The sequence below is a fragment of the Aplysia californica genome, unplaced genomic scaffold (assembly GCF_000002075.1).
Source record: "Aplysia californica isolate F4 #8 unplaced genomic scaffold, AplCal3.0 scaffold00128, whole genome shotgun sequence".
NCBI classification, from domain to species: Eukaryota; Metazoa; Mollusca; class Gastropoda; order Aplysiida; family Aplysiidae; genus Aplysia; species Aplysia californica.
This window is the reverse complement of record NW_004797398.1, coordinates 955,186-965,454: the sequence shown is the minus strand read 5'-3', so window position 1 is coordinate 965,454 and position 10,269 is coordinate 955,186. Positions and strand designations below refer to the sequence as shown.

Sequence of the window (10,269 nt, the reverse complement as noted above, 5' to 3'; positions counted from 1 at the left end):
GGTGAGTTGCGTGCCCCTTTGGTGGGACAGCAGTCTATTTATATACAATGTATATATATCCCTTAGCCTGTTTGATTGTAGAGAAGTGAAGTCTAGTAGACTCAAGCATAATATCTTGCTTTGTTGTGTAGGTTGCGTCTGAGGAGAAGTGGGAAAAATGAGTGGTATCTGTATGCAAGTATGTGTGTTTGTTGGAAGGTGAAAAGTGGTGAGGGGCTGTGGGTTCGAATTGTTTAAAATCCTTGCTGTTTTGGACTTTGGTGGACATGGGAATGGTCTTTTGTACTGTCGCCCTGTCAAATGGTCCAAAAATGTACCATTGAAATGGCCTATTTTTTATCTAGGAGGTCAGAATCCCGAATGTGATTATTCAAAATTAATTGAAGTCTGCTTGGAGAATATTTCTAGTTTTTAAACTCTTATTCAGATGAACCAAGCTAGTGTTTATTTTACACTGAAATCATTATAATGGGTGCATTAATGTGCAGGGTGATCAAAAATAAAACTGTACAACTTTTTTTGTTAATATTTGCAGGAAGTTTTGCGCTTCAAATTTGTACACAACATTAGGAAGTCAAAAGGAATTTGTCTGATATGTTCATTTTAGAAAAATCCACAGAATAGTTTTATTTTATACAGCACGTAAAAAAACAACAACCCATTTTCAACTATGTCCCCATTTTTGTAGCATGGCGCACTAGTTCGCATTAGGCCTACCACTAAAACTCTCAACAATTGAGCCATATTGCATTCTGCAGTAGTCTAACAGGCCAACAGACGTTTGCAGATAGTTTTTCTCAAATTTCCTTTGGCTGCTGTGATCATGGTTAAGATTAATAAAGAGCAGAGAGTTTTTTGTATTGAACATTTCCTCACCACTAACTCATTTCGTAAGTTTCGCACAAGGTACCAAAATAATGTTCAAGTGCCCTTAGGGCCTTCTTTGATGCCAAAGGTGGAAATGGTTCATCCGTTAGTACCTGTAGAGAATAAAAAACTATAAATTCCCAGACGAAACGACCATTTCACTGTTCAGGTTAAACACTCACCGTTCGCTCCCCTTTAAACGTCCCCCGGGTGCAGAATTCAGTAGATGAGCCCCATGAGACGTCTGTCCGTAGACGATGTCTGCAGCAATGAATTTCCTTCATCTCAACTGTCCTCATTCTCAAGGCAGCTCTTTATTTAAAACGGTACGTTTTCCTGTTCACGAAACTATCAGAGGATAGCAATGTGTTCATGATTCCTCGCTCGTCTTTAGAAGCGTGGACATTTCCTCTCTGACATTTTGGTTCCTTGGCAAAGCCCTTATTTACCTTTCAGGTTATATCATCTTCACAAATGCTGTCTATTTAGGCAACCTCCCCCCTCCCCCTATTGTCTCTAGAAACAGCTTCATACTGTAAGGTGTACTGTGTGGCTTTGAGTACTCATGGTTGAGTGGATTCTTTTCTTGGGGCCACCATTGAACATTACGAACGATGCTTTAAAATGTGTCGAGTCCAAAGGAGGACATATAGACCATTGGTTCTCAGAATTCCAGAGTTTAAAAAACTGTTGTTTTAACTCTGTATGAGAAAAGAAATATTGTTTGAAGGTTACAGGGATGGAAAAAATTAGATTTTAAATATAAAAGGAAAGGAAGAATCAAATCAACCATTTCATGACTTCGTTTACAAAATCTTTTAAGTTAGCGCATTTTGCATTTATAGGTGGTTTTCTAAAAAGCTTTTTCCGTTTTCAAAAATATGTTTCTTTTTCGTGAATTTTATGTCAAACAAATTCTTGTTGAATGAATTATATATATTTTAAATTACAACATTCTAGTACCAATTTTATGCGAGATATTCAGAAAATAAGTTGTACAGTTGTTGTTTTTTAAAATCACCCTGTACTTCTGGGATGTAAATTTGTGACAGCTGGCTGGCCACAAATACGTTTATATTGATGCGCTGTTTGGAGACGTTTTGGTGTGTGTGTGTGAGAGAGGGGGAGAGAGCGAGAGAGAGAGAGAGAGAGAGAGAGAGAGAGAGAGAGAGAGAGAGAGAGAGAGACTCACATAAACACATTTTTTAGAGTCAAGAGATGTTTCATGTTGGGAATATTCTTGTGCCAGTATGCTCTTTCTTCTCATTACACAAAACTGTTTGCGTTGTATCACTTTTTTATTTACATATGTATACCAACAAGTCCCACACCACAGCGTCAGATAGTTCTTGAAAGAATGATCACTCACTCACTCACTTACTCACTTACGCTTCAACAGCGCATGACCACGAAAATAAGTGGCTGGGTCGCATACATTCAGAATATAGTATGCATTGCTCGTAGCAGGCCTTGCCTGCTGTTTACGCGAAATCCACAGGGTTTGTTACTTTTTTCTGTCTGTCTTTATTCTTTGCTGTTGGCTGAAAGGTCGTCTCTGTACGCTTTTGCTTTCAACTCTGAAAAATTATGTGTCTCAATAAAAATTAGGCGAATAAGCACCTTCTCCAACTTACTACATGCTTGTCAATGGTGTATGCGCTGTAGTGGTTAGTTTTGTCGCCTTGCGAACTAAAGTCATGTCAGGGATTCCCTTGCGGGAAAGGTACATTTTTGGGTATCTCCCGTCTTTTTGCTGGAATGCTCTGTATTCCTCCCATGGCAGCTTGGCCCAAACAGGCAGAGTGGACGTTACGGCCCGCCTGCTAAATTGTCTAAACGGTGCCAATAGGAGACTTGAGCATTTACAATCAATGTCTACTTCTCACGATAGGCTCAGAGTGCATCGGGGCCTTTCGGCAGTTCACTAAATGTTTCTGTCTGTGACAGTAGAGGATGGAGAGGGCGCCTCACATTATGAAACGTATGATATAGTCGCCTTTGTGAAAAGACCATGGATAACCCCTGCTGAGTACATTTTACTAGAGAAGCAAACAATCAATTTAGTTTCGGAGCATTGTTAGTCAAAATTCAGACCTGTCTTTGACTGACCACATGACCTGGGTGATTTACTGTCGATTCGTTAAATTTAATAATAAAAATGATACTCAGTAAAGAGAGTAAGACATTTGTTTCTCCCCCTCTGTACCGCAGGGTAACAGAAGCTGACAAAAGTAAACATATGTAAAGTAAGCCAGTTTTATCACAAGGGCGACGATATGTATCTTTTTCACACCGTAGTTTCTGTTTTCTGATACCGCTTAGTACATCGCGACAGGAATGGCAGAAGGAGAAAAAATGTAGTACTGAGGAGGATCAAGCCGCCCATGTAGTGGAAGCCTGGATAGAACGAGTCGTATTTATCCTTGAATATGCCCATCATCAGGTGGTCCGTGGTGTGAACGCCGCCCATGAGCAGGAAGTAGATGGACAGTACAGATGGGATGTAGTGTACGCCCAGAAAGTCGCCCACAAGGACAGGCATGAAGGTCTGCATGACGTCCAGGGTGTAGCCGAACATCACTTGATGAGCCAGCATCAGCCCGAACCCTTGGAAGAAGCGGATTACCTGAAGGAGGACGGCTGCCGTCAGTTGTGTTGTGGCCACGATGTACACACGCGGTATGCGTTTCGTGTCTGCCACAAGGCCAAGGCTGAACTTGCCAACGAGGTCACTGACACCTGTTACGGTGAGCAGAAGGGACACCTGGTAGTCGGTCAGACCGTTCTCTTGACCGACAGCTGGAATGTAGGTCAGCGAGGTCTGCGTGTGATGACCGATACCCCCGGCGATAATCAGGACGACGGCGATAGGGTTTGTGAGAATGGAATTGAGCACTGCTGACTTCACCTTTTGGAAACAAGAGACATACAAGTTCCGGCGTGATCTAAGTGACCCTTGTCTTTCTTCATCTGAAATATCCACATGATTTATGTCTGTACTAGCCGATCGCCTACTCACTGTACGCATGTGGTGGTTAGTGTGGAGGAGAGGCTCGCTGAGTTGTGGTGTTGACACCGTAAGATTGGGTGTACTCATGTATTTAAGATTTCTTGAAGAAAGTAATGTGTTAAGAGATTTAGAAAGCGCGCCAGAAATTCCAACGGTTCTCTGAGGTAAATCTTTTAGACTTCCTTTGTTGTTGAGTTGTACGTCAGTGCGACTTGCGTGTTCTCTGTGATCATTACTGATGATGCCTCTTCCCGTTGTCATTTCCTCTGATGTGTCATCCAACGTGGTTAGGTGGTCCATATCAGTAGAGACACGACTCTTAGAATTGGAGAGTAGATCATTGTCCGTTGTTTCAATGCCTTCTTCGTCTATCACAACGACGCTCGTGGTGGTCAGGTCGTACCCCGAGATGGGTCTGAAAAGCAAAGAGGCCACAAAAGCGTTCATGCTGAAGGCTGCAAACACCAGCAGGGTCCCGCGGAGGGCGTACTCGTCCAACAGAAACCTGCACAGCGGCGTGCCCACCAGCGTGGCCAGGCTGATACCCATGGAGGCCACGGCGTTGGCGAAGGAGATCCGTCTCTTGAAGTAGTGGCCCAGTAGGGTGGTCTGTGGGAGGATGACGAAGGCTTGGCCCATGCCGATCATGGCGTAATAGAGGTTGAGAAGGCCAATGTTAGGGCAGAATGCAATGCCAATGATGGCTGTGGTGCCGGCCGTGGAACCGATGAGCGCTAGGGTTCGGACCTCATACCTGGTGTTTTTGAGGAAAGAAATGAGAAAATGTCAGTTCGTTTCGTAGCGCAGGTTATTCGGATTTTTAAAGACTACCCTCTCTGTCCTGTTGGAGATACATTTTAGTTCGGACGCCCCACCTGTTGTAATTAACAGAAGACGTCTCTGTGCTCAAAGTGACAAAGCAGTTTCGCCTAATACCCTTTTTTTCTTGGGACGGTTATATCAACTGAGTGGGTGGTTGGAGGGCACCACTGACAGGTCCTACTTCTTTACTTTACCTCTATTGTTAATTCTGTCTGCCTGTCTTACTTTTTCCCAACACTCAAGCAAAACAAACAAACCGTGGGTGTTACTTCTGTCTGTTTTTCCCAGCACTAAATGACTGTCATTGAGCTGGTGTTCTTTTTTACTCAAACTAAAAAAAACCCATTAAGAGCGAAGAATGACTTGAACCAAATACCTTTTCATGAGGAACATAGACAAGACGATGTTGGTGATGGCGAAGCAGATAGACGTGAACCCGAAGGCCATCGAAGTTGCCGTGGCCGTGGCGTCGTAGACTCTCAGGAACTCAATGAACAGAAGCGCTTGCGCGCGCATGAAAATCACAACGACGAACTGATTCAGGAACGCCCCAAACATCACAAACCACGCCCACCCGCGGTCCACGGGCAGAGGCGGCTTTTTGGGGGCGGGGCCTCCACCATTCATCTGTGGGTAATTTGAACGATAGTAGTGTAAGCGGAGTGGGTAGAGCGCAAGGTGGGTATAAAGGTCCTTGACAGAACGTAAAGTGGGGCGATTCACCAGTGGGCAGGGCAAGTGTGAACCAATCGGGGGGGGGGGGGGGAAGGGAGAGAGAGAGAGAGAGAGAGAGAGAGAGAGAGAGAGAGAGAGAGAGAGAGGGGGGGGGGAAATAATGAAATCGACGAGAACAAAATTTGAACAGAGACCTTCCTCTTCCCGTCCTTAAATTGCCTGTTTCGCGCACTCCAATTAAGTTCTGTCCCAAATTGGTGCAGATTTTGTCATTGACTCACACCTTTCTCAGTATTGAAAGCGTTTTATTCTTCCGAAATTAAGGAATACGTAATGTTTTACTAAGAGGCATTTTCCTCCGTCCGGACACTTTGGCGTGGTAGCATTCATGAAAGGCAAAAATACTTGTGGTCGGCAGACTGTTGAAATGTACTAAGCCCATCAAAAAAAAAAAGGAAGAAAAAAAATCCAGGAAAGAGAAAGAACTGTTTAGTTCTTGTACCAATATTACATGTTTTTGCTTGCTTTTTTTTACGTTTAGAATTTTGATTATTCAAAGCATCATCTAAAGAAAACCAAACTTCATTCATCTTCTTTGAAAATTGTTATCAGTGAATCAAGGACATTACTTCCTGTGAATATTTAGAATGACTATAATAAAACGTAATGAATTTGTCTCGGACATAATGATCATTTACATTCGAAGGGGTCTCGTAAAGTGACTAAAACACGACTTTATGAACTTTCTAATCGATTATTTAAAAATGTAACTGTGTCAAAAGCAAATGAAGCTGATTAAGATTTGCCATGAAAATCTTCGCTTACGAATCATCCCCCAAACAATAACGTGACGAAGCGAAATCTTAGGGATATTATCTAGCTGGATTCTACTCACTGTCGACGAGGCAGGCTTGAATACAAAGTCGTTTAGTCGTTGAGAGCTCACGATGACCTTTTTCCGCTTCTACGTCAACTACAGCAAGAAATACACACTCAAACCTCGTACTGTATAATTTGTACATGTATAAAGATTGTTCACACACTCAAATGATAAATAAATAAATAAATAAATATATATATATATTATATATATATATATATATATATATATATATATATATATATAATATATATATATACATGTAGTGATTTTGTGTGCATGCGTATGTGTGTGTGCGTGTGTGTGCTGTATATATATATATGTATATATACATGTATAACAAAGTGAACACTGCAAGGAATGCAGACGCGAATCTCGTACTACGAACAAGATCTGACGAGTTACGATCCGAGCTCTATAGAGCCCACTGAAGCAGATCGCGTTATTGTTACCGTAGTAACGTTCACCAGGTGTCGCTTTGTAGCAGGACCCTGGTTAATACATATAACCGAGCTGTCTTACTGTATAAAATTGTAATGAGTAGGCCATGAATATGCAGCGAGACAGCGTAAGCTGTTGTACTGCTTCGTGCCAAAAGTTCAGGTGTATTTTAAAAAATGTTTTTTTGGTAGGTGTTTTACGGCGTTCGCAACTGCATATGGTCATATGAACACCCGGGACACATTAAACATTTTCAGGTTTTGAGTTGGTAGGCAATTTTTAATTTTGCTCGGGTGGCGGCCGAAGCCTACTCTTATCGATTTAGACCATCAAGGGATCTTTAACGTGCACAACTTGCACATGGGACCTCAGGGATTTTTCGCCCTTGTCCTTTTCTAGAAGGCAATATGTAGATCTTTCCTACCAGAAGACCAGGTGTGTGGTTGAAAGACAGCAGTAAGAAGGAGCCAAGGAGAAGCAGTAGAAAGGCTGCAGAAAGAGTCAGGAGCCCAGAGGAGGGGGGCAAATGATGTGAGGGGGTGTGGGCAGAATGTGGAGACGAAAGCAGACGACTGGACATTGCTAGAGAGCAGGAAAGGAGGTGAAAAGAGACAGTAGTTTTAGAGAAGAAAATTTTTCGATCAATACCCGGATTCCAACCCGGGACTTTTTGAATGAGAGGCGAACACCTTAACCTCTAGGCAACGAGAGTCCATTGTAACACCTCTAATCTTCGGCACTTGCATGACCTGATTGTGTTGCCAGTGCCGTAATAACTGTTACTTAAAGTATAAAATAAAACGATTATCAACTTTTCCTCGTGAATAGTTTTAAAGGGGGCCAATGCGAACAGCCCTGTAAAGTAACGCGCTTACCAGCGAGTATTATAAGCTTTATGACACTAGCATTAATTGCTAACCAATGACGCTTACACCAAAGATAAAATTATTGTCCCGTATATTGAAATAATTATGAAAATATATTCTGTTTTAAAGCGTTTCGCTTCTGGTGGTTGGAGTGAGTCACTGCATTGTCCTACGTTTCTTTCACTCTGTTGTTTGTGATAACCTGTCTTGCATTTTACCCGCAGCGCTAAATGACCGTCATCAAAATAATGATAATAATAACAAACAACAACAAAATTAGCAACACTGCTGCTGCTGCTGCTGCTACTACTACTACTACTACTACTACTAAACTCTTGACGTTATTTAATGTTGTTTTACCTATATACTTCGTTCTCTACTTCTGTTATCTAAATCTACTGGGTGCTTCGACGGTATCCTGCTGGACTACAGAGTAGACGGCCCTAATTCGAATACCCTAATGAGCTTTCTTAAACGCGGGTCGTTTTATGGTGTTTTCTTCAAGTTTTTCAACCCGTTTGGTTCAGCTCTATCGAAGATGAACGTTAAATTCGAAGGTCCTGCCTCTTGAAAAACTTAATAGTGTTGAAAGGTGGTGTTAAACCAAATACAATTATGCTTGGTTACTTACCAAATCCGTTCCTAATGAAATGATGTAGGCACGATAATGGTCACGACCTGAAAACTGTTATTCCACAACTTCCGAGGAAACATAAGAAAATTTATCGGCTGTAGTGATACAGTCGCGTTAGAGCCTGGCCGACTGGCTTGTGTTCGAGATAGGAGCCTTATGTAGTTCTTGACTTTTCTGTACCTGCCCGGAAACGTTCCCTTGTGCCCGATCGATGGCCGAAGCCCTGTCGTCCTCGCAGTAAACGCTGTTGCAATATCTAGAGGAGCTGTAAGCTTCAACAGTTTTTTATGACGTCTTTATTGTTTTCGCTTGGCTTGATATGAGCCATATTATTACATATATAATGTTTTTACTTTAAACCCGTATCCTCCTCTCCTCTCTTTGGAATAGCTGTAGTTGAAATAGCGATGGTTGGAGTCATAGGCCTTTCATATATACGTAGCTGCTTTTAATTTGCTAGTTATGGGGGGGGGGGGGGGCGGGGAGTTCAGATCTCTTCCAACGTGTGTTTCATGGTCATGCTGACACGGAGACATCCCAATGTGTTCGTATAACCGTGTAGAGAGAGAAGGGAATGTGAGATATTGAGGTCAAAATGCCCATGTGTTGTGTGTTCCGTCGGCGGACGGGATATTCAACCGCAACGCTCAGTGCAATGAGGCATAGCGCCAAGTACAAAAAATGCAGTTGTTTTTTCATTCTTTAGTGCGGGTTTGGCCGCGCGTTACACGTTCTCCGTTGACTGCGTTTTAAGTTTTAAAATTGGTGTGAGTGAGTGGTTGGCGGGTGCTTTGGCGGGTACTGTCTGCTTGTCTTACTTTTCCCCAGCTCTAAATGACCATTAATGTGTCGGTGTGCGTCTCTTTACTAGAGCAAACAAACAATTATCTGTCGCCCCTTAACTCTTTCCTATCAAACTCAAACATCTGTCGGTGTGTGGTTGGAGATAGCCGCTGGTATGTCCTACTTCTTTTCTCTCTCTCTCTCTCTCTCTCTCTCTCTCTCTCTCTCTCTCTCTCTCTCTCTCTCTCTCTCTCTCTCTCTCTCTCTCTCTCTCTCTCTCTCTCTCTCTTGTCTCTCTTTCTTTCTCTCTCTCTCTCTCTCTCTCTCTCTCTCTCTCTCTCTCTCTCTCTCTCTCTCTCTCTCTCTCTCTCTCTATCTCTCTCTTGTTTTTGTCTGTCTGCCTTACCTTTCCCCAGCACTAAATGATCATTATTGTGTCGATGCGCTTCCCTTTAATAAAAACTAACAAACATCTATCATCCTTATCTCTTTTCAGTATGCAGTTGCAAGCGCCGTTAAACTCTTACCGTGGGTGGTTTGCGGGTGCTCTGGTGTAGTTTGCTTCTTCTTTCCTATGAAACATCTATCGTCCTTATCTCCCCTTCTTCTTTTTTGTGTTTGTTACCCTCTATTCTTCTGGCGCTCATGTGACCTTATGCAGTTGCGAGCGCCGTAAAACCTCTACTAAAACTTTTTTTAAAACTGTTACCAAACTAAACTCTTACCTGACTTAACTCTTCCCCTTTTTGCCATTGTATGTTACTCTCAAGGGACACATCTAATCTTCGGCACTTATATGACCTAATTGTATTGCGAGTGCCGTAAAAGTGGTACTAAAACTGAAACAAACATCAGTGTGGGCACGCTAAAGATTCCTTGGTCATGGTCGTAAAATCGAGAAGAGTAAGCTTCGGCCGCCACCGGAGCAAAATTCAAAAAATAATCACTACCAAAACTGAAAATGCTTAATGTGAAAACAACCAACTTGTGTCCCGCGCACTTGTATGACTTTATGCAGTTACGAGTGCTGTCAAAACAAATCAAACGAAAACAAATCAAACAAAAACAAAAAACAGAAGCAAAAACCAACAACATGGGTGTTGCAACAACAGCTCGCGTCGAGGCAACATCAGTCGTTAAATGTTATGCTTATGAAAATGCAAGCTAGCAAAAAGGTAACCCTGCGATATTATAACAAATCACTTCTAAGAAGAATACCTGTAGTAGAATTATGATGGTTATTTGAGAGGTCCATTTTCTCCTCCTCCTCCTCCTCCTCCTCCTCCTCCTC

General features: G+C 42.4%; 2 protein-coding genes across 5 annotated transcripts in view; one reads left to right on the top strand and one right to left on the bottom strand.

Moving 5' to 3' along the window:
• LOC101845617 (purine nucleoside phosphorylase) overlaps window positions 1–10,269 on the top strand; it is a 104,757-nt gene that overhangs the window by 66,841 nt on the left and 27,647 nt on the right. The gene's annotated exons all lie outside the window — the stretch shown is intronic.
• LOC101845162 (monocarboxylate transporter 12) lies at window positions 2,144–4,453 on the bottom strand (the record flags this gene model as incomplete). Its single annotated transcript, XM_005096412.3, is given in 1 exon segment — window positions 2,144–4,453. A coding segment is annotated over 1 exon segment (1,299 nt), but the record flags the coding sequence as incomplete, so codon positions are not given.